This window comes from Bombina bombina, chromosome 7 (assembly GCF_027579735.1).
Source record: "Bombina bombina isolate aBomBom1 chromosome 7, aBomBom1.pri, whole genome shotgun sequence".
Taxonomy (NCBI): Eukaryota; Metazoa; Chordata; class Amphibia; order Anura; family Bombinatoridae; genus Bombina; species Bombina bombina.
In genome coordinates, this window is record NC_069505.1 from 188,458,057 (window position 1) to 188,482,380 (window position 24,324).

The following is a 24,324-nucleotide window of genomic DNA, read 5'->3' on the forward strand; positions in this document are numbered from 1 at the left end:
TCGGTGAACCTGGTATGGTGAAGACAAGGTAGGAAGATCTTCAGGGGCTTAGTGTTAGGTTTATTTAAGGGGGGTTTGGGTTAGATTAGGGGTATGTGGGTGGTGGGTTGTAATGTTGGGGGGGGGGGTATTGTATGTTTTTTTTACAGGCAAAAGAGCTGAACTTCTTGGGGCATGCCCCGCAAAGGGCCCTGTTCAGGGCTGGTAAGGTAAAAGAGCTTTTAACTTTAGTAATTTAGAATAGGGTAGGGCATTTTTTATTTTGGGGGGCTTTGTTGTTTTATTAGGGGGCTTAGAGTAGGTGTAATTAGTTTAAAATTGTTGTAATATTTTTCTTATGTTTGTAGATATTTTTTTATTTTTTGTAACTTAGTTCTTTTTTATTTTTTGTACTTTAGTTAGTTTATTACAATTCTTCTGAGGTCAACACATGTTTAATTTTATCTATCTATTGTTGTGTAGTGGGGACTTGTGGTTTCTTCCACATGTGTGACATAAGCCTCTTGGCACTGTTGATCATTTTCTGTAATAACCCCGTCTTATATTGGCAATGTAGGTGTGGAAGTTTGTTAAGTAGAATTATCTGTGGGTCTAGTGTTATGGTTTGATTGAGTTTATGATTGATGTGGACTGCGACCTGATCCCAAAAAGGTCTGATTGCTGGACAGTCCCACCAAATATGAGATAATGTACCGTTATGTCCGCATTTCCTCCAGCATTGTGGGGAGGAGGCTGGATATATTCTATGTAGGCGTATAGGTGTTAAGTACCATCTGGCTAGTAATTTATAGTTAGTGTTAACTATGTTGGCTGATACAGATGATTTTTTTATCGATTTAAAGCAATGTTCCTAGGAGGAATCACTAATTTGTGTGTTTAATTCTTTTTCCCAGAGTGATCTGAAGGAGGAGGGTTTTTGTGAATCTTCTAGTAGCTCTAATTTGTATATTGACGATATTAGATGTTTTAGGGGTGGTAGGCAGCAAGCATAGCATCTCAAAGGGAGTGCAAGGTCTGCTAAATTGTTTTTTGTCTGGGTGATTGAGTAAAACGTGTCTAATTTGAAAGTAGGAAAACCAGATATTAAGTGGAGCCCCTATTTCATCTCTGATTTTTAAAAATGTTTTGATGTGTCCATCTCTTAAGAGGGAGTATATAGGTACCTGGATAGGTGCAGTTTGTGTGTCAGCTGGTTTCAGTCTGGGGAATATGTTATTATTTAATATAGATGTAAGTGGTGAGTAGTATGTGGAGATTTTATCAGTTGTGGGGACTGTTTTATCCCAGACTCATAGAGTTTCTTCTATGAGTGGTTTAGAAGGTTTTATGTGTGGGCGAAGTTTGTTTGGGATCCAGCACGTCACGCGTTGAGGTGTTTATAAGGCTTTGGTTATAGATTGCAACCCAAACTTTAGGCCTGAGTGTTTGGTTCCAGGATACTATGTGTGAAAGGTGTGGTGCAGTGTAATAATTTAGTATATTCGGGACTCCTAAGCCTCCCTGTTCTTTGGGTAGATATAGTGTATGACCTGGAATTCTCGGTTTTGAGAAGGATCATATAAATTTGTTTAGACTTTTTAGAAGGCTAGTTATATATGAGATTGACAGAATAAGAGTTAGTGTCTGCATGAGGTATAACATTTTAGGAAGGGTGGTCATCTTTATGGCATTAACTCATCTGAGCCAGGACAGGTGGTTAGTTCGGTGCCAGGAGTTAAGCTCAACATCTATCTGATGTTTTAGTTTTTGATAATTCGTTGAAATCATTTCTGAAATAGTGGGTTTTATGGTTACGCCAAGGTATGTGAAGCGATCTGCGGAGGTAAAGGGGGTTTGTGTGTTAATAAACTGTTTATCTCCTGGGGATACCCGTAATGTCATAATCATCGACTTTCCCATGTTAAGAATATTGGTAAGGGCTGGTACTGACCCTCTGGTGTTAGTAAGGGTAAAGAGAATGTCATCTGCGAATAAGAGACATTTTGTGGTATATGGTCCGATCTGAATTCCCTTAACCTCTTGAGCTGCGCGGACTTTGGCAGATAGCACCTCCACTGAGAGTGCAAATAGTAGAGGTGAAAGGGGGCATCCCTGGTGGGTGCCATTAGTGATTGTGAAGGAGTTTGAGAATGAGTTATTAACTATTACTTTTGCGTTGGGGGAAGCGTATATTGCCAAAATCTTATCAATAAATACTTGTGGGATTCCAAATTTGAGAAGTGTCAGCCACAGAAATTGCCAATTGACTCTGTCAAAGGCTTTCTCAACATCTGTTGACAGGAGAGTGAGAGGTAAATTTTGGGATGAAGTATGGTGGATAATTTGGAGCAGTCTGGTTGTGTTGTCCTTGGCTTCACGAGTGGGGATGAAGCCGCCTTGGTCTTCATGAATCAAATATGGGAGGTATTTTTTAAGTCTGTTTCCTAAGATCTTGGAATACAATTTCAAGTAAACATTTAAAAGTGATATCGGTCTATAACTTTCCGTCCGTGTGGGGTCTTTGCCTGCCTTAGGGATGACTGTTATGTTAGCTTCTAGCATCTGTTTAGAGAAAGTGGAGCTTTTGTCCATTGAGTTGTAAAGTGAGAGAAAATGTGTGTCAATATAGGATATCATCAGTTTATAAAATTTGGGAGTGAAACCATCAGGTCCTGGAGTTTTGCCTGGGGTCAGTTGTTTAATAGCTTCCTGTAATTCGGCTTTTGTAATAGGAGATTCCAGGTTTGTTCTGTCAGTGTCAGTTAAGGATGGAAGGGTGATGCGTGATAGGTAATGTTCTATGTTTTTATTCCTTACTAGAGGGTTAATAGTATCTAAATTATAGAGTTTGCTGTAATAATCTGAAAAAGCAGACTTCGGGTCGCATTTATGTTCCTCTTCAGTCGTTTTTAATGTATCAATTAGTTTAGAGTAGGCCTGTTCTAATTGTCTGCGATGTTGTGTGGTTTGTTTAATGATCTCTTCTCTAATGAAACATTTATATGCTTCCCAGTTGTTGACCTGATATGTGTTGTTGGGGTCGTTAATATCGAAAAAGAGTTTTTTTTTCTTTCTCTTATACTTTTAAATATTAGGGGATCAGTGAAGATCATATCATTGAGCTTCCATGAGTTTCGCATTCCAGGTTTTTGGGGCCATGCAAAAGAACTGAGAACCATTGCGTGATCTGACCAAGGAGTTTGGGAGATTTTTGAGTCAATAAGTAAGTGTAGTGAGGGTTGGTCAATTAATATGTAATCTAAACGGGTGTATACTTTTTGAGGGTGGGAAAAAAAGGTATAATCTTTCGTAAGGCTGTAGGTGATCCTCCATGTGTCAAAAGTGGGGATGGTTTGGAGTGCAAGGCAATTGGCTTTAATAGTTTTATTGGGGATGTAGGATTTCCCGGAGGAGACATCCAGAGAAGGGTCAAAGGGAAAATTCAGGTCACCTGCTATAAATATCGGTCCTTTGGCATGGTCCAGTAACAATGTCATGATGGGTCTGCCATAGCAGAGTCCCACTAAAAGAAGAAATCTGCCCTCTGTATCTTGGCTAATGTGTAGCAGGTCAAAGAGTAAGTTCTTTTTGAAAAGAATGCAGACCCCATTTTTCCTGAAATGAGTATCCTGGATGAACACTATATCTAGATGTTTTTTGTGAAAGTTGTGGAGAGCTATTGAGTGTTTTTGAGCCGACAAGAAGCCCTTTACGTTCTGGGTTGCAATGATAAGGTTATTAGGGGTCACTTTTTGAGTCATGTGGAAGGGATTTGAGCTCTGTGTGGATTATAAGATGAGGCTGAGTATCAATCAAGAGGTCATTAAAATGAGGGGTTTAACTGGAGGAGGGGGAGGTAGGTAGATGGGTCTGTAGGTAGGTAAAATTCAAAAAGAGCAAAGGATAAAGTGGTAGCTTAAAAAGCTGTAGCGGTTTGAAAGGGGTTACAGTAGAGGGTCTAAAGGTGGTTTTTGTGAGGCGTTATCTACAGTACATGGTCCAGGGATGGAGATTGCCTATCAAAATTATAAAATAGAGAGTTATACTAATCGTGTTTCACTAACTTGTGAGTTTGAGTCTAATATGTAGGGGTTAAGTCTGTGGCATAAATTGTCCAGATGTAATAGGTTAATTAGGGTGGATGGACAATAGTTACCATTGAAATGCAGTATGGGTATTTCCAGTCAGAGTAGGATTAACCTATTTGGAATTTCCCATATTTTAATATGTGAACGTATTTGGTAGTGTGATATATGAGTAGCAAAATTGTAAACAATTGCTAAACAAATAAACCAATGTGCATCATAACATGAACATTAAACATTGTATAGTAAGCGTAAGTTCTCCTGTCATAGGCGTGGCTGGGTCTTTAGGAAAGGCATTATCTCATGTTTGTTCAAACATAGCACAATAACATTGAAACCAAAAGTGGCGGAGCTGAACTCCACAACGGTGAATCCCAATTACTTACTCAAGTAACTGGTTATTTTCTGATCTGCAATGCCTATACAAAGGGGTTATTCAGAGCATTATTGCAATATAAAAAGTAATCAATTTAACCTAAAAAACAAAGAGAGGTCCACTAATCGACAACATATGGGGCAACAAGTGAAAACAGAGGAAAACAACATATTAACATTTAACGTCTATTATCAGTAAGACAGGTAATACACTGTCTAAATCAATATCAAACTAGATATCTTGTAGAGTCTAGTATGTCAATGCAAAGTGTGGGGACTCCAGAGCCAGCAGTCTCCCTCATGCACTGAGTATATTTCTTTACATGGCTGATAGGTTAGCAGGTGGTGGCTAGTGTTAGAGAAAATGATCTTGAAATTTTGGTTCTTAAGTGTCCAGGTGATATTATCTAACCGGCAATGAACCTATACTGTCTTATATAAACATTCCACTTCCTGCAATGCCAAAGAGAACTTTTGACCAGGGATCTTGCATATCTTGATCTCGGCGCATAGTAGTACATAAAGTCCTGTTTGGTGTCTTGATCTTCAAGTAAGAGGATATCATTAAGTAACCAAATGTGTTTGTTGAAGGTCTTGGGATTGATGCCTCTTATTAGGAGGGGATTTAGCGATGTAAATCTAGGATTTATATTTAGAGGTTTGGGAAGGTATACTCTTCGGCCTTAAGGGTGATGATGAGTCTGTTCCAATAATGTTGGGTGGGTGGGTTGATGTCTAGGCTATTACAGAAGGAGATGATATCCATAGGTTTGGTGCAATCATACCTCTTTCCATTTTTAACAACTTGAACCTGCACAGGAAACCCCCATCTATAAGGTATATTGAGATTACGGAGGTGTAAAGTCAGGGCACAGAATTCCCTTCTCATCTGCAGTGTACGTACAGAAAGATCTGCAAAGAACCTGACTTTTGTACCTAGGTATTGGAAGGTGATTTGTTGGTGGGCTTGTTGTAGGATCATTTCCTTCTCCTGAAATCTCGTGAAGCAGATGACTATATCTCTGGGTGGGCTATCAGTAGTAGGTTTTGGTTTGAGAGAACGATGTGCTCTTTCTATTTGTATAGGGGAGAAATTTGGATGCTCATCTCCCAATAAAGCCCAAAACATGCCGTCTAGATAGTTGCGCAAATGAGGGCCTAGTACCGTCTCAGGGATTCCCTTTATTCGTATGTTGTTGCGCCTTGTTCTTCTTTCGATATGATCTTATTTAGATTCTAGTTCCTGTATGTGCCTTTGTTGTGTGTGCATTTTGTTGGACATAGATACAATTTCGGACGTTATTTCTTCTCTGTGCCCTTCCAAAGTTTCAACTCTCCTGCCCAAATCATTCAATTCTTTCTTGAGGTCTGCACACTCCTCTTTAATACACAGTTTTACTTGATTAATAAGCAATTCTGTCGCTTTGAGCGTGACAGGGCCTCCTTCATCCTGTTTTGGGTCTCTGTCAGGTGTTTGGAGCACTGAAGTTTTCGTATCTTGTGAAGTATCTGATGTGATCTCAGAAATTTCCTCACTAGGCCTAACTTTGTCTGCAGTTTTAAAAAAGGTAGATACATTGTTTGGGGTAGCTTTAGCTAGCTTGTCCTGCTTAGGTAATCTTCTAGAAGACATCCCTGTAGCTGTAGTTTGAGGATTTAGTGTAGGCATATTATAATATCCCTGCTGCAGGTTAGGAAGTATCTATTACATAGCAATATGATATAATAGATTGTGGTAATGAACTCTGCGTGGTGATGTATATTTCTCTATGCCGGTCTGGTTTGTAGCAAAGTGTGCAGCTTAGTGTTAGCATGAGTACCCTAGGATGATTAAGTGAGATGCAGTGTTCATTGCAGCAGTATTAGACCTTAACTCTGTGTCATATAGGTAGCCATTAACCATGTGGGTCCATCTCCGTAATCCCCGCTGTCTCATAGATACTAGACTGGATGTAAGCAGTAACATTGGCTGAGAAGCAGGTGATGATGTGCGAGGTGTCTGTGCTTACCCAGTGAAAGGTTGGGGAGCCGCTTCTTGTTTTCTTACTCCCTCCAGTTCCGGAGCTTGCCATATTTTGTACCTTGTATGAATAGGCCGCAAACTCCACGGCATTGCACGGCGTCTGACAGACTGGCTTAAGAATTTGCTGACTGAGCTGTGTGTCTGGAGCTTTTTTTCCACCACTCCTGAACCTTTTTGAGTTTTAGAGATGCTGTACTTTATGCATCACAGCATACCACTAGCAGGAGCATTAGAAGGATGCAGCCATCTTAAACGGCATTCTGGCTCCACCCCCTGCTCCATCTTTTCAACTCAGAAAAACATTTTTGCCAGATAGGGGTATAGTTAAGATCATACCATTCTTCCTTATTTTTAGAGATAATTATACCAATATACTTAATAGTTCATTCTGCTAATTTAAGTGGGTTATTTAAGAGACTATTTTTAATCACCCAAAAAATTTCTGATTTTGACAAGTTAATTTTGTATCTAGTAAACTTGCTAAATTACGCAATAATATTCAGAAGAATTGGTATGTTCTTCTTGGTATTTCTAATATAATATAAGATATCGTCAGCATACAATGAAAGAATAGTTTTTTGTTTACCTATGTCGATTCCTTCCAATTTATCACAACACATTATTGCCAGCGGTTCTAAAGCTATATTGAATAATAGTGGGGAGAAGGGACAGCCCTGTCTTGTACCTTTAACTAACATTATTGCAGAGGAAAGGAAACTATTTATACTCAAGAAAGAAACTGGGTTTTGGTAGATTACACCTACAAAGCTTAAGAAATTACCTGTGAAACCAAAGTTCTTTAGAGTCGTAAATAAGTGATCCCATACAACAGAGTCAAAGGCCTTTTCCGCATCTACTGTCAATAGATCAAGATCTTACTTTGACTCTGTTCCATGTGATGAGAAATATTCAATCAATGACATTGATTTTCTTATATTCTTTTGAGCTGTTCTTCGGGAATAAAACCATTTTGATCTGGATGTATTATTTCTCCTATTATATTTTTTAGACGATTGGCCATAATGCTGGCAAGAATCTTGTAGTCATTATTCAGTAAGAAAATAATTTGTTTCATTATGCATAACTAAAGATCTCAAGGTGATTACTGTCCATTTAATAATATGTCCCTGTGTCTCGCCAGGACTGCGTATCTGTGATCTCTGAAGCTCTGCGTGCGCATTGGAGTGTAGTTCGTATGTTACTTCTCATGGGCCTGGGGGTGACGGTAAGTACCGCACAGCGATGTGCCAGTAATGATGAGCAGGACTTGCAGTGCATGAACCTATAGGGAATACACAAGCAGTAGGTGTCTATGGGTAAGCAATAACGGTAATTAGATGTCACATGTAACGTGTTTGTTTATTTGTAGCCATTAGACATTTACAGCTAATCTCACTTAAGGTACATGAAAGTAAAAAAAAACACGTTCAAGACTCAGGTGAGTGTGTAATAAAAAGAAAAAAATCCAATTTACTGTCTCTTTCTAACCTTTGGTGAAACGTTCCATGAGAGAATAGTGAGGTAAGCTTAGGAACGTGTCATGAGCACTCTATGTATAACATTGATACAAACACAGCTATCATACAGTGCTACAGACACGTGCACACTCCTCAGCCTACCTTAGTATGCGCTTATGGAACGGAGTCAACAAAGCAGTGCATTTGATAACTTAAGTACATTGCTCAATATTTAAAAAATGCTTTGCCTGAATAACAGAACTTTAACTTTTACTCCATGTTCCTTTAAAAGGACATTTCAGACAAAACTTACTCCATTTACTCCTTTTGTAAACCTGTCAAAACTATATTTTTGATCTAGGCCCATTTTGGGACATTTCATGCCACCATTTTTCTGCCAGATGCAATCAAATAAAAAATTTTTTAACTTTTTTACACACTTTGGTAGGACTGCAACTAACAATTTTTTCATAATTGATTAAGCAGCCGATTATTTTTTCGATTAATCGACTAATCGGATAAAAAATAATCAATAATTGTTTCCTATATTTTAAATAAAATCCAAGTACTGAGTGTTACAAATATAAACTTTACATTAACACAACTGTCTTTCCAATTTTTAAGCAGCAGAGCCCATTTTTATAATTAAGCAAAACAGAACCACAAACTGTTTCAAAAGAGGTAGAACTATAAAGAAGTAGACAATCACTGTTTATAACATTCTGTTATTCATTCTTTCAGAAACTTTGCATTGAAATGCAAACATGTCAACATGAACACATGCTCCTGGCTGAGTCTGGCTCTCTTTTTGCAGCTATTTTGCCTGCAGCAGAGAAGAGGAACTCAGATGGTGTTGAGGTGCCTGAGATTCATAAGTAGAGTTTTTGCCAGTTTCACCAAAGTGGGATATTTATCTTTGTTAACTCTTCTCCAATGCAAAGTGTTTTCTTTCTTGGCAAGGGGCCTCTCAACAAAGTAAGCCTGGACTTCATTCTAACATAAGAAATATCTTACATATCATATGAAATGGTAAATAACCAGCAAAAAGGTTAGGGTAAAAATATCTAGTTTGCTCTTAAAATAACAAATATATACTTATAGAGGTTGAATCTGGTACATATTATCACAATTTATTAAAAATATAAAAAAAACAATAAACAAAAGTCAAAAGTGCTAAGAACTTTATATCAATAACAGGACAAGGTCTTACACATTTATCTATACAGTACAAATAATCAGCAATAGCAAGTAATCCGCTATTAATTGTGCAAACAGATAATAGTGCAGATCAATTCAAATAACTCTCATCAATCTAGCGTTAGGTGTAAGTAACAAGCTCAGCACTATATAATGCAAAGCATAATCCCAAATCACCTGATTTAATATAAACAATCCAAATGATGACTCCTATTATTTCTGGGTTGAACATAAGCCAGGAGTAGATGTAAACTAAAAAAGAAACTTATGCTGTCCTGAAAAAGTGAAAAGTAAATGTCTGTAGACGTCCTTTAGGCTAAGGACATAACCATAAAACACAATACCGTGTGCAGGAGCTCAGTATAGTAAAGCAGCTGGTGCTGTGCACAAACCACCTAATTACAAACCAACTAATCGATTATGAGATTCGTTGACAACTATTTTCATAATTGATTATTATCAATTATAACGATTAGTTGTTGCAGGTTTAAACTTTGGGTTTCTCAATGAAATTATTTACATACTGCTTTTGCAGTCATGACACAAATGGTTGTAAAAACTTCTCTGGGATCTCCTTTGTTTAGAAATAGCAGACATACGTGACTTTGCCATTGCCTTTTGGTAATTAGAAGGTTGCTAATTGCAGCTGCGCAACATGCTTATATTATTCCAGGCAGTGAAGGGGTTAATCAGTTACCTTGTAAGTTTAAGTTTAGCTATGGTGTAGAGATAACCCTCCCACCTGACACCTCCCACCCCTGATCCCTACCTAATCCTTCCCAAACAGCTCTCTTTCCTAACTCACCTTTCTGTAGTGTAGTCCCCCCCTCCCCACTCTAAGCAATGTTCTGTAGGCCCCCCTCTCCCAACACATATTCTGCAGGTAGTGGATCCCTCCCTCTCACTGTGGAAATTATTTTCTTCAGTGAAGTGGTCCTGCTTTATTTAATACTAGTCCTAAAGCCCGCTTACACGGGCCATTTTTTGCAGTACAGCAGTCCCACCTCTTGCTCTTTCTTTCCCCCTCTCTTTTGCGCTCTCTCTCCCCCCTCTCTTTTGCTCTCTCTCCCCTCTCTTTTGCTCTCTCTCCCCCTCTCTTTTGCTCTCTCTCCCCCTCTCTTTTGCTCTCCCTCCCCCCTCTTTTGCTCTTCCTCCCCTCTCTTTTGCTCTCTCTCCCCTCTCTTTTGCTCTCGCTCCCTTCTCTTTTGCTCTCTCCTCTCTTTTGCTCTCTCTCTTCTCTCTTTTGCTCTCTCTCCCCCTCTCTATTGCTCTCTCTCCCCCTCTCTATTGCTCTCTTTTTCCCCTCCTCTCTGTTGCTCTCTCTCACGGCCATGGCCGCTCCCACCCGGCCCCGCCCCTGTCACGCCCGCCTGCCCCTGTCACGCCCGACAGGCCCCGTCCCCATCATGCCCGGCCTGCCCTGCCCCCATCATGCCTACAGTTCTCGCGGCGAACAGGTCAGTTTGTTGAAGGCCAGGTGTGTTTGTCCTCGTGCAGACTCTACTGCGCATGACAGCTTTGCACAAACAAACTTGGTCTTTTATATTATAGGATTAATTTTTAATAAAGTGTTATTTTGTGTATTTAGTATAAATATTTCACATACCAATGTTCTGCACATAGCAGAATATGTTCTTTGTATTTATAAATAGATATTCCTTTAAATATCTGTATATATCTATACCTATATATAATAATATATAAATACCCCTACACACAGTATATATATATATATATATATATATATATATATATATATATATATATTGTATATACAGTATATATAGTTATAAATATATATTGTACCAAAATACCATTACATATCTAGAAATATGTATTAAAGAATAAATAGAACATATTCTGCTTACTACATTCCAGTGTGCCTGGTTGCACATGTGCAGTAACTCTTTTTCAGATATTTGCAGTGTAGGTTTCTAATGGCAGTACTCATGATCAGACAGAGGAGCATGAAATGTATTTAGTGTTAAGTGTCCCTTTAACTGCAAAGACAACATAGTGGGCCAGATTACGAGTGGATCGCGAATGTTTGCGCACAATCAATATTGGGTTAAGGTTAAAATGCGCTGGTTTTACAAGTTGAAAGTAAATGCGACTGCTTGATCGCAATTCAAGTTAACGCGTGTCGAGTTAGTGCGTCCTCAGAGTTGTGGTTCGCGAAACAAAAAAGTGTCACAAAACACATAAAAAATATATTACTGAGTACATTCATAATCACACCAGACAAAAGGCTTTAACATTGAGGTACATCTCTAAAGATGTATATGTATGTGTATATATATCCTATATTATAAAAGACAAGAGTTTGTCTGAAGCCGTCATGCGCAGTTCAGACAAACTCTTGCAGCTGATCGCACGCGCGCCCTTGGCCTATAGCTGACAGCTGTTGATACTTCGCACGCGCACCCTCACGGCACACCGCTGACCTCGCACGCGCACCCTCACCGCGCGCACCCGCGTACAAAACTGATGCGTACAAAACTGATGTGACACTTTCACCGCGCGCACCCTCGCACCCACGTGACCTCATGCGCACCGTACCCTCAAAGCAAAAACTGATGTTGACACCCACTTAGCCTATCACACAGCACACTTGATGTTGACACCCACTTAGCCTATCACACAGCACACTTGCAGAATGCGCACGCACCCTCGCAACTGCGCACGCGAACGCGCACGCAAACATAGCCTCAGAGAGAGTGAGAGAGACAGGGGGGAGAGAGTGAGAGAGACAGGGGAGTGAGAGAGAGACAGGGGAGTGAGAGAGAGACAGGGGGGATAGAGTGAGACAGGGGGATAGAGTGAGAGAGACAGGGGGGAGAGAGTGAGAGAGACAGGGGGGAGAGAGAGAGAGAGACAGGGGGGAGAGAGAGAGAGACAGGGGGGATAGAGTGAGAGTGAGACAGGGAGGATAGAGTGAGAGTGAGACAGGGGGGATAGAGTGAGAGAGACAGGGGGGATAGAGTGAGAGAGACAGGGGGGATAGAGTGAGAGAGACAGGGGGGATAGAGTGAGAGAGACAGGGGGGATAGAGTGAGAGAGACAGGGGGGATAGAGTGAGAGAGACAGGGGGAGAGAGAGAGAGAGACAGGGGGGAGAAAGAGGGGAGAGAGAGAGATAGGTGAGAGAGAGAGAATATAAAAATAAACCACACGGCCCGTGTGAACGGGCTTTAGGACTAGTATATATATAAATAACCAAACTTCAGCTCAAACCTCCTGGTGTCGACTGCCTAGGTGCAGTGATGCTATAAAATACACAGGATAAAGGACGGCACTCACAGGTCTTTCATGAAAACAAGTCAAAAGAACTTTAATGTAACGTTTTCGGGGATGCTGATGAAGGGGACTAGATCACCGAAAACGTTACATTAAAGTTCTTTTGACTTGTTTTCATGAAAGACCTGTGAGTGCCGTCCTTTATCCTGTATGTATATATATATATATATATAAATATATATATATATATATGTGTGTGTGTGTGTGTGTACATTTGTATTTATGTATTTATATGTGTATATATGTATTTACAGACATGTATACACATATATAAACACATAAATACATATGTATACATATATAGGCATATATATATACGTGAATTGGAGCCCTTTACAGTTAAGTAGATGAAAACATGTAAAATCATATTTATAATAAAGTTTCAGTGTATATGTCTTAAGTATTTGTAAATAGACATTGCTATATATCTATACCTATATATAATCATCTATATGTAGGTATAGAAATATATTGTACCAAAATAGCATTATATATATATATATATATATATATATATATATACAGTATATAAGTGTGTGTGTTTATGAATAAATAGAACATATTCTGCTATGTGCAGAACATTGGAATGTAAAATATTCATATTCTCATGTTGGGTTAGTGCATTTGAGAATATGCGATCGGATTTGCGCGCGAGTAGGGTGTTAGGTTTTTTTCCACTTCTTTTGCTTCATTGACTTCTATGGGGAAATAGGTTATCACACGAGAAATTGTAAGTTCGTTTTTTTTGCACAAGTCGGGTTATCGCAAGAGCGTTACTTTTTTACTTTCAACTTGTAATACCAGCGCAACCCATAGTGCGTTTACTTCTAGTGCAATTAGCACTGTAGCAAAAGCACTAAATAGAGCTCCACTCATAATTTGGTCCACTATGTTTAATTTAGAAAAAGCAGCAGATCCATATAATACAAGATCCTTTTGTAGCAGTTGTGCCCACCAAAGCAAAAAACAGAATTTATGCTTACCTGATAAATTACTTTCTCCAACGGTGTGTCCGGTCCACGGCGTCATCCATTACTTGTGGGAAATATTCTCCCCCACAGGGAAAGGCAAGGAGAGCACACAGCAAGAGCTGTCCATATAGCTCCCCCTCTGGCTCCGCCCCCCAGTCATTCGACCGACGGTTAGGAGAAAAAGGAGAAACTATAGGGTGCCGTGGTGACTGTAGTGTATAAAGAAAAAAAAATTTCAACCTGATTAGGAAACCAGGGCGGGCCGTGGACCGGACACACTGTTGGACAAAGTAATTTATCAGGTAAGCATAAATTCTGTTTTCTCCAACATTGGTGTGTCCGGTCCACGGCGTCATCCATTACTTGTGGGAACCAATACCAAAGCTTTAGGACACGGATGAGGGGAGGGAGCAAATCAGGTTACCTAAATGGAAGGCACCATGGCTTGCAAAACCTTTCTCCCAAAAATAGCCTCCGAAGAAGCATAAGTATCAAATTTGTAGAATTTGGCAAAAGTGTGCAGAGAGGACCAAGTCGCTGCCTTACATATCTGATCAACAGAAGCCTCGTTCTTGTAGGCCCATGTGGAAGCCACAGCCCTAGTAGAGTGAGCTGTGATACGGTCAGGAGGCTGCCGTCCGGCAGTCTCATAAGCCAATCGAATAATGCTTTTCAGCCAGAAAGAGAGAGAGGTAGCAGTAGCTTTTTGACCTCTCCTCTTACCAGAGTAAACGACAAACAAAGATGAGGTTTGTCTAAAATCTTTTGTTGCTTCTAAGTAGAACTTTAAAGCACGAACAACATCTAAATTGTGTAATAAACGTTCCTTCTTTGAAACTGGATTCGGACACAGAGAAGGAACAACTATTTCCTGGTTAATATTCTTGTTGGAAACAACTTTTGGAAGAAAACCAGGCTTAGTACGCAAAACAACCTTATCTGAATGGAAAACCAGATAGGGTGGATTACATTGCAAAGCAGATAATTCAGAAACTCTTCTAGCAGAAGAAATAGCAACCAAAAACAGAACTTTCCATGATAATAACTTAATATCTATGGAATGTAAAGGTTCAAACGGAACCCCTTGAAGAACTGAAAGAACTAAATTTAGACTCCAAGGAGGAGTCATGGGTCTGTAAACAGGCTTGATTCTAACCAAAGCCTGAACAAAAGATTGTACATCTGGCACAGCTGCCAATCGTTTGTGTAACAAGACAGATAAAGCGGAAATCTGTCCTTTTATAGAACTAGCTGACAACCCTTTATCCAAACCTTCTTGGAGAAAGGAGAGAATCTTTGGAATTTTAATCTTACTCCAGGAGAATCCCTTGGATTCACACCAGAAGATATATTTTTTCCATATTTTATGGTAAATCTTTCTAGTCACAGGTTTTCTGGCTTGGACCAGAGTATCTATCACAGAATTCGAGAACCCACGCTTTGATAAAATCAAGCGTTCAATTTCCAAGCAGTCAGCTGCAGAGAAACTAGATTTGGATGTTCGAATGGACCTTGTACTAGAAGGTCCTGTCTCAAAGGTAGCTTCCATGGTGGAGCCGATGACATATTCACCAGGTCTGCATACCAAGTCCTGCGTGGCCACGCAGGAGCTATCAGAATCACAGAGGCCTTCTCCTGTTTGATCCTGCCTATGAGCCTGGGAAGGAGAGGAAACGGTGGAAACACATACGCTAGGTTGAACGACCAAGGCGCCACTAATGCATCCACTAGAGTCGCCTTGGGATGCCTGGATCTGGACCCGTAGCAAGGAATCTTGAAGTTCTGACTGGACGCCATTAGATCCATGTCTGGAATGCCCCATAATTGGGTTAACTGAGCAAAGACCTCCGGGTGGAGTTCCCACTCCCCCGGATGGAAAGTCTGACGACTCAAATAGTCCGCCTCCCAGTTGTCTACTCCTGGGATGTGAATAGCGGATAGATGGCAGGAGTGAGTCTCTGCCCATTGGATGATCTTGGTTACTTCCTTCATCGCTAGGGAACTCTTTGTTCCCCCCTGATGATTGATGTACGCAACAGTCATTATGTTGTCTGACTGAAATCTTATGAACCTGGCTTCCGCTAGCTGAGGCCAAGCCAGGAGCGCATTGAATATTATTCTTAGTTCCAAAATGTTTATCGGGAGAAGCGACTCTTCCCGAGACCATAGGCCCTGAGCTTTCAGGGAGTCCCAGACCGCGCCCCACCCCAAGAGGCTGACGTCGGTCGTGACGATGACCCACTCCGGTCTGCGGAAACTCATTCCCTGAGACAGGTGATCCTGGGTCAACCACCAGAGAAGTGAGTCCCTGGTTACCTGGTCTACTTGAATTTGGGGAGACAAGTCTGTATAGTCCCCATTCCACTGATTGAGCATGCACAGCTGTAATGGTCTTAGATGAATTCGAGCAAAAGGAACCACGTCCATTGCTGCGACCATTAGTCCTATTACTTCCATGCACTGAGCTATGGAGGGTTGAGGAATAGAATGAAGAACTCGACAAGCGTTTAAAAGCTTTATCTTTCTGACTTCTGTCAGGAAGATCTTCATTTCCACAGAATCTATTATTGTTCCCAGAAAAGGAACCCTTGTGGACGGTGACAGTGAACTCTTTCCTATGTTCACCTTCCACCCGTGAGATCTAAGAAAAGCCAACACAATGTCTGTGTGGGCCCTTGCTTTTGAAAGAGACGATGCTTGGATTAGGATGTTGTCTAGATAAGGAGCTACAGCGATGCCCCTCGGCCTTAGGACCGCTAGAAGGGACCCTAGCACCTTTGTGAAAATTCTGGGAGCGGTGGCTAAACCGAATGGAAGAGCCACGAACTGGTAATGTTTGTCCAGAAAGGCGAACCTCAGGAACTGATGATGAGTTTTGTGGATTGGGATATGCAGATACGCATCCTTTAGATCCACGAAAGTCAAATATTGACCCTGCTGGATTGTCGGCAAGATTGTCCGAATGGTTTCCATTTCAAAGGATGGAACTCTGAGGAACTTGTTTAATATCTTTAAATCCAGAATTGGCCTGAAAGTTCCCTCTTTTTTGGGAACCACAAACAGGTTTGAGTAAAAACCTAGACCTTGTTCCCCGGAGGGGACTGGGTTTATCACTCCCATCTTTGATAGGTCTCTTACACAATGTAAGAATGCCTGTTTCTTTATCTGGTCTGAAGATAAGCGAGACAGGTGGAACCTTCCCCTTGGAGGAAGTCCCTTGAACTCTAGCAGGTATCCCTTGGAGACTATCTCTAGTGACCAGGGATCCGGAACATCTCTTGCCCAAGCCTGAGCGAAGAGAGATAGTCTGCCCCCTACCAGATCCGGTCCCGGATCGGGGGCTACCCCTTCATGCTGTCTTGGTAGCAGCAGCAGGTTTCTTGGTCTGTTTACCCTTGTTCCAGCCTTGCATGGGCTTCCAAGCGGGTTTGGGCTGGGCCGCGTTACCTTCTTGTCTAGCGGCAGTGGAGTTATTAGCCGGTCCGTTCCTGAAATTGCGAAAGGAACGAAAATTAGACTTGTTCTTGGCCTTAAAAGGCCTATCCTGTGGGAGGGCATGGCCCTTACCCCCAGTGATGTCTGAAATAATTTCCTTCAATTCCGGCCCAAAAAGGGTCTTACCCTTGAAAGGAATATTAAGTAACTTAGTCTTGGACGACACATCTGCCGACCAGGATTTTAGCCAAAGCGCCCTCCATTTTTCGCCGCCAATTTCGTTATTTGAAAGGCGGCATCCAATATAAAGGAATTAGCTAATTTTAATGCGTGAATTCTGTCCATGACTTCTTCATAGGAAGTCTCTTTCTGGAGCGACCTTTCTAGTTCCTCGAACCAAAAGGACGCCGCTGAAGTGACAGTAATAACACACGTAGCTGGTTGAAGGATGAACCCTTGCTGAACAAAAATCTTTTTAATCAATCCTTCCAATTTTTTATCCATAGGATCTTTGAAAGCGCAGCTGTCCTCTATAGGAATAGTGGTGCGCTTCGCTAGTGTTGAAACAGCTCCCTCAACCTTCTGGACCGTCTGCCATGCGTCCCTTCTAGGGTCTACTATGGGAAACATTTTCTTAAATATAGGAGGTGGGGCAAAGGGTACACCTGGCTTCTCCCACTCCTTTTCCACTATGTTCGCTACCCTTTTGGGTATTGGAAAGGCGTCGTCGTGCACTGCGACCTCTAAAAATTTGTCCAATTTGCACAACTTCTCTGGTACTACCATAGAATCACAGTCATCACAAACTCCTCACCATCCCCGTGGAGATGCTACTTGTTCAGAGCGGCAAGGAGAATGACTGGGGGGCGGAGCCAGAGGGGGAGCTATATGGACAGCTCTTGCTGTGTGCTCTCCTTGCCTTTCCCTGTGGGGGAGAATATTTCCCACAAGTAATGGATGACGCCGTGGACCGGACACACCAATGTTGGAGAAATAGTTGTTCATGAATTGATTATTTTATGGCCAAAACTAAAGGAAAAAAGTAAATTTTTAAAGTGGCACACTTGTGTGCCCAGCAGCAAATCTGAAAGGGCAGTTTACAAATAAGCCCAGATTACAAGTGGAGCACTATTACTAGCGCAGGGCGTGCTATCAGTATCATTCCGCTTTAGGATTAGTGTGCAAATTGATATTACAAGTTCATGGTAAAGAAGAATAACCAGTGAATGTTTAGCCCTATACTTTCAATTGGTATTGCGAACGCTATTGAGAATGGAGCACTAGTGATTTAAATTAAGAAAAATTAGCGCTCAACAGTGCTAATGTTTTTGTGCTCCACTTGTACTCTAGTATATACAGTATACACTCTGAGCGTTACTATGTAGTTATATTCTGCTCACAGAATCTTATACAGTGAAACACTTTCTGCTTTATATCTCACGTACCACACAAGTAACATTGTATTTAACAAAGAGGCTCCTTGTCCTTGGTGTAATAATAGGACAACAATTCAACAGACACAACCGTATAAAGCACCAACCAAGGATGAGGCTCACCAGATATCAACGCAGAGAAAAAGCAGCAAAAAAAACACATTTCCATTCATAATCACAAAAACAGTGCCAATGAAAGCTTTTTAGTAGCCTACGTTTCATGGTACAAGGCTGACAACCAACCTCATAGTCTAGATGTTGAAGGTAGAGATATTAGGGTTATGGTAGCTAATAAAGGCAGGCTAAGAGTAGTGGTTAGTGAAAGAATAGCAGTTAAGGTTAGGGCTAGCAATCTATTTAGGGTTAGGATAGGATTAGGGTCAGAATAGTGTTTAGCGTCAGCTTATGATTAGGTAGCGGTTAGGTTAGGACGCTATCCGTCATGCAGATATTAGTGCACCCACGCTATATGACCAGTAGGTATAAGTGCGCCTGTGCTATCCGGCAAGCAGATATTAGTGCACCCACGCTATATGACCAGTAGGTATTAGTGCGCCTGTGCTATGCGTCATGTAGATATTAGTGCACCCACGCTATATGACCAGTAGGTATTAGTGCGCCTGTGCTATCCGTCATGTAGATATTAGTGCACTCACGCCATACGACCAGTAGATATTAGTGTGCTTGTGCTATCCGTCATGTAGATATTAGTGCACCCACGCTATACGACCAGTAGATATTAGTGCGCCTGTGCTATGCATCATGTAGATATCAGTGCGCCTGTGCTATGCGTCATGTAGATATTAGTGCGCCTGTGCTATGCATCATGTAGATATTAGTGCACCTGTGCTATGCGTCATGTAGATATTAGTGCTCCTGTGCTATGTGTCATGTAAATATTAGAATGCCTGTGCTATCTGTCATGTAGATATTAGTGCCCACACTATACAACCAGTAGATATTAGTGTGCTTGTGCTATCCGTCATGTAGATATTAGTGCATCCACACTATACAACCAGTAGATATTAGTGTGCCTGTGCTATCGGTCATGTAATTACTAGTGTGCCTGTGCTATCTGTCATGTAGATATTAGTGCGCCTGTGCTATGCATCATGTAGATATTAGTGCTCCTGTGCTATGTGTCATGTAGATATTAGCGTGCCTGTGCTAGGCGTCATGTAAATATTAGAATGCCTGTGCTATCTGTCATGTAGATATTAGTGCCCACACTATACAACCAGTAGATATTAGTGTGCTTGTGCTATCCGTCATGTAGATATTAATGCATCCACACTATACAACCAGTAGATATTAGTGTGCCTGTGCTATCCGTCATATAGATATTAGTGCACCCAATCTATACAACCAGTAGATATTAGTGCACCCAAGCTATACAACCAGTAGATATTAGTGTGCCTGTCCTATCTGTCATGTAGATATTAGTGCACCCACACTATAAAACTAGTAGATCAAAGTGTGCTTGTGCTATCCGTCATGCAGATATTAGTGCACCCACGATATATTACCAGTAGATATTAGTGTGCATGTGCTATCTGTCATGTAGATATTAGTGTGCCTGGGCTATCCTTCATGTAGATATTAGTGCACCCACGCTATACGACGAGTAGATATTAGTGTGCCTGTGCTATCTGTCATATAGATATTAGTGCACCCACACTATACAACCAGTAGATATTAGTGTGCCTGTGCTATCTGTCATATAGATATTAGTGCACCCACACTATACAACCAGTAGATATTAGTTTGCCTGTGCTTTCCGTGATGTAGTTATTAGCGTGCCTGTGCTTTCCGTGATGTAGTTATTAGCGTGCCTGTGATATCTGTCATGTAGATATTAGTGCACCCAATCTATACGACCAGTAGATATTAGTGTGCCTGTGCTATCCATCATGTAGATATTAGTTTGCCTGTGCTATACGTAATGTAGTTATTAGTGTGCCTGTGCTTTCCGTGATGTAGTTATTAGCGTGCCTGTGATATCCTTCATGTAGATATTAGTGCACCCAATCTATACGACCAGTAGATATTAGTGCATCCAAGCTATACAACCAGTAGATATTAGTGTGCCTGTGCTATCTGTCATGTAGATATTAGACTGCCTGGGCTATCCGTCATGTAGATATTAGTGCACCCACACTATAAAACTAGTAGATCAAAGTGTGCTTGTGCTATCCGTCATGTAGATATTAGTGCATCCACGATATATGACCAGTAGATATTAGTGTGCCTGTGCTATCCGTCACGTAGATATTAGTGCACCCAAGCTATACAACCAGTATATATTAGTGTTCCTGTGCTATCCGTCATGTAGATATTAGTGCGCCCACACTATACAACCAGTAGATATAAGTGTGCCTGTGCTATCCGTCATGTAGATATTAGTGCACCCACGATATATTACCAGTAGATATTAGTGTGCATGTGCTATCTGTCATGTAGATATTAGTGTGCCTGGGCTATCCTTCATGTAGATATTAGTGCACCCACGCTATACGACGAGTAGATATTAGTGTGCCTGTGCTATCTGTCATATAGATATTAGTGCACCCACACTATACAACCAGTAGATATTAGTGTGCCTGTGCTATCCATCATGTAGATATTAGTTTGCCTGTGCTATACGTAATGTAGTTATTAGTGTGCCTGTGCTTTCCGTGATGTAGTTATTAGCGTGCCTGTGATATCCGTCATGTAGATATTAGTGCACCCAATCTATATGACCAGTAGATATTAGTGCATCCAAGCTATACAACCAGTAGATATTAGTGTGCCTGTGCTATCTGTCATGTAGATATTAGACTGCCTGGGCTATCCGTCATGTAGATATTAGTGCACCCACACTATAAAACTAGTAGATCAAAGTGTGCTTGTGCTATCCGTCATGTAGATATTAGTGCACCCACGATATATGACCAGTAGATATTAGTGTGCTCGTGCTATCTGTCATGTAGATATTAGTGCGCCCACACTATACAACCAGTAGATATAAGTGTGCCTGTGTTATCCGTCATGTAGATATTAGTGCACCCACACTATACAACCAATAGATATTAGTGTGCTTGTGCTTTCTCTCATGTAGATATTAGCATGCCTGTGCTATACGACCAGTAGATATTAGTGTGCTTGTGCTATCCATCATGTAGATATTAGTGCACCCACGCTATACAACCAGTAGATTTTAGTGTGCCTGTGCTATCCGTCATGTAGATATTAGTGCACCCACGCTATACAACCAGTAGATATTAGTGTGCCTGTGCTATCCGTCATGTAGATATCAGTGCACCCACACTATACGACCAGTAGATATTAGTGTGCCTGTGCTATCAGTCATGTAGATACTAGTGTGCCTGTGCTATCCGTCATGTAGATATTAGTGCGCCCACGCTATAAAACTAGTAGATATTAATGCACCTATGCTATCTGTCATGTAGATATTAGTGCACCCACGCTATAAAACTAGTAGATATTAATGCACCTGTGCTATCTGTCATGTAGATATTAGTGCATCCACACTATACAACCAGTAGATATTAGTGTGCCTGTGCTATCTGTCATGTAGATATTAGTGCACCCACGCTATAAAACTAGTAGATATTAATGCACCTGTGCTATCTGTCATGTAGATATTAGTGCACCCACGCTATAGAACCAGTAGATATTAGTGCACCTGTGCTATCCGTCATGTAGATATTAGTGCACCCAAACTATACAACCAGTAGATATTAGTGTGCCTGTGCTATCCGTCATGTAGATATTAGTGCACCCAAACTATACAACCAGTAGATATTAGTGTGCCTGTGCTATCCGTCATGTAGATATCAGTGCACCCACACTATACGACCAGTAGATATTAGTGTGCCTGTGCTATCAGTCATGTAGATACTAGTGTGCCTGTGCTATCCGTCATGTAGATATTAGTGCACCCACGCTATAAAACTAGTAGATATTAGTGCACCTATGCTATCTGTCATATAGATATTAGTGCACCCACGCTATAGAACCAGCAGATATTAGTGCACCTGTGCTGTCCGTCATATAGATATTAGTGCATCCACACTGTACGACCAGTAGATATTAGTGTGCCTGTGCTATCTGTCATGTAGATATTAGTGCACCCATGCTATAAAACTAGTAGATATTAGTGCACCTGTGCTATCCGTCATATAGATATTAGTGCATCCACACTATACAACCAGTAGATATTAGTGCACCTGTGCTATCCGTCATATAGATATTAGTGCACCCACACTATACAACCAATAGATATTAGTGCACCTGTGCTATCCGTCATATAGATATTAGTGCGCCCACGCTATACAACCAGTAGATATTAGTGCACCTGTGCTATCCGTCATATAGATATTAGTGCGCCCGGTGATTTAAAACAAGCAGACATTAGCATGCCTGTGCTATCATCAAGTAGATAATAGTGCGCCCGCGTTATAAGACAAGCAGATATTAGTGTGCCTGTGCTATTCATCATGTAGATATTAGTGTGCACTAGACTCTCTTTCGAATGCTAAAAAATTACTTTGGACTTGGTAATTAGAGCAAAAATCAAAGGGCTATTTATTTGCTCCAGCGATGTTATTAACACACACACACACACACACACACACACACACATATATATATATATATATATATGTGTGTGTGTGTGTGTGTGTGTTAATAACATCGCTGGAGCAAATAAATAGCCCTTTGATTTTTGCTCTCATTACCAAGTCCAAAGTAATTTTTTAGCATTCGAAAGAGAGTATATATATATATATATATATAGCTATAAATGTATTTACAGACATATTTACACATTTAAACACATAAATACATATATATATATATATATATATATATATATATATATATATATATATAAAAAAGTGAAATGGAGCCCTTTGCAGCAGGGGCAAAACTACAGGGGGTGCAGAGAACGCAATTGCGACTGGGCCCCCAAGGGTGGAGGCCCAGTTTAAAAAAAAAAAATATTTGTTTGAAATAAAAACGTTGACCTGCCACTGTCTGCACTGATATCATGTGTGTGTGTCATGATGCTTCACTAGTGTCTCTGACTACAGGGGTTAGTCTTTCTGTTTTACCCATTGGTGTCTATGTGTTTGTGTGTATGTATGTATGTGTGTATGTATGTATGTTTGTGTGTCTGTGTATGTATGTGACTGTGTGTGTATTTATGCATTTATGTGTGTGTGTGTATGTGACTGTGTGTGTATTTATGCATGTATGTGTGTGTGTGTGTGTGTGTGTGTGTATGTGACTGTGTGTGTATTTATGTATGTATGTGTATGTTTGTGGAACCAGCAAATTAAAGACCTTGTTACTACAGCATGGGGGGTGGGGTAAACAGTGTCACTATACAGTAGCACTATATACAGTATGGGGGGGCTTGACTATGTCACAGACTACTGTGGTCACTTTATAAAGTACTGGGGCGGGTACGGTCAGGCCAGCCATCTCACAGGCCAGTACTGTTGGGTTAAACAGTGTCACTATATACAGTAATAGGGGGTCAGACCATCTCACAGACTGTGGGCACAGGGTACCTCCTTTTGCATACATGTAATCTTATTCACATTTTTTTTCTGTGTTAAATGTTAAAAAAAAAAAAAAGATATGTATCAAACTCACTTTTTTGGGGGTGGGGGTGGGGGGGCCTTTTTGGATTCTTGCACCTGGGCCCTGTGGTTTCTAGTTCCGCCTCTGCTTTGCAGTCGAGTAGCTGAAAATATGAAGAAAAAAATATATATTTATGGACTATTCATATTTAGTAAAATGTTTAACTACGTATTTACTGTACGTATTATAGATTCCAATGTTCTTCACATATGGGGAAAATGCTATAAGTATTTTTTTTTTTTAGGTTTTTAGTAAGACATTACATATACTTATGCCACAGTATAAACATTGCCTAGAACATCTCTAAGAAATCCCCAAAACAACAGCAATACAGAGTTAGAAATTAGGTTATAAACAATCAGGCAATACTAACTGAGACCACTATTTTGAGTTATAGGGACCTCCCTCATTATCTAAAGGG

At 40.7% G+C, this 24,324-nt stretch overlaps 1 protein-coding gene across 2 annotated transcripts in view; it reads left to right on the top strand.

Moving 5' to 3' along the window:
* The window catches only part of TSPAN32 (tetraspanin 32), a 191,120-nt gene that overhangs the window by 146,783 nt on the left and 20,013 nt on the right, over nt 1-24,324 (top strand). The window contains exon 7 of one of the 2 annotated variants that reach the window (XM_053688927.1): nt 7,604-7,687. The exons of the other annotated variant lie outside the window; for it this stretch is intronic. Within the exon in view, the coding sequence (XP_053544902.1) occupies nt 7,604-7,687 (84 nt within the window). The remainder of the gene's footprint in view (nt 1-7,603; nt 7,688-24,324) is intronic. 2 annotated transcript variants of the gene reach the window in all.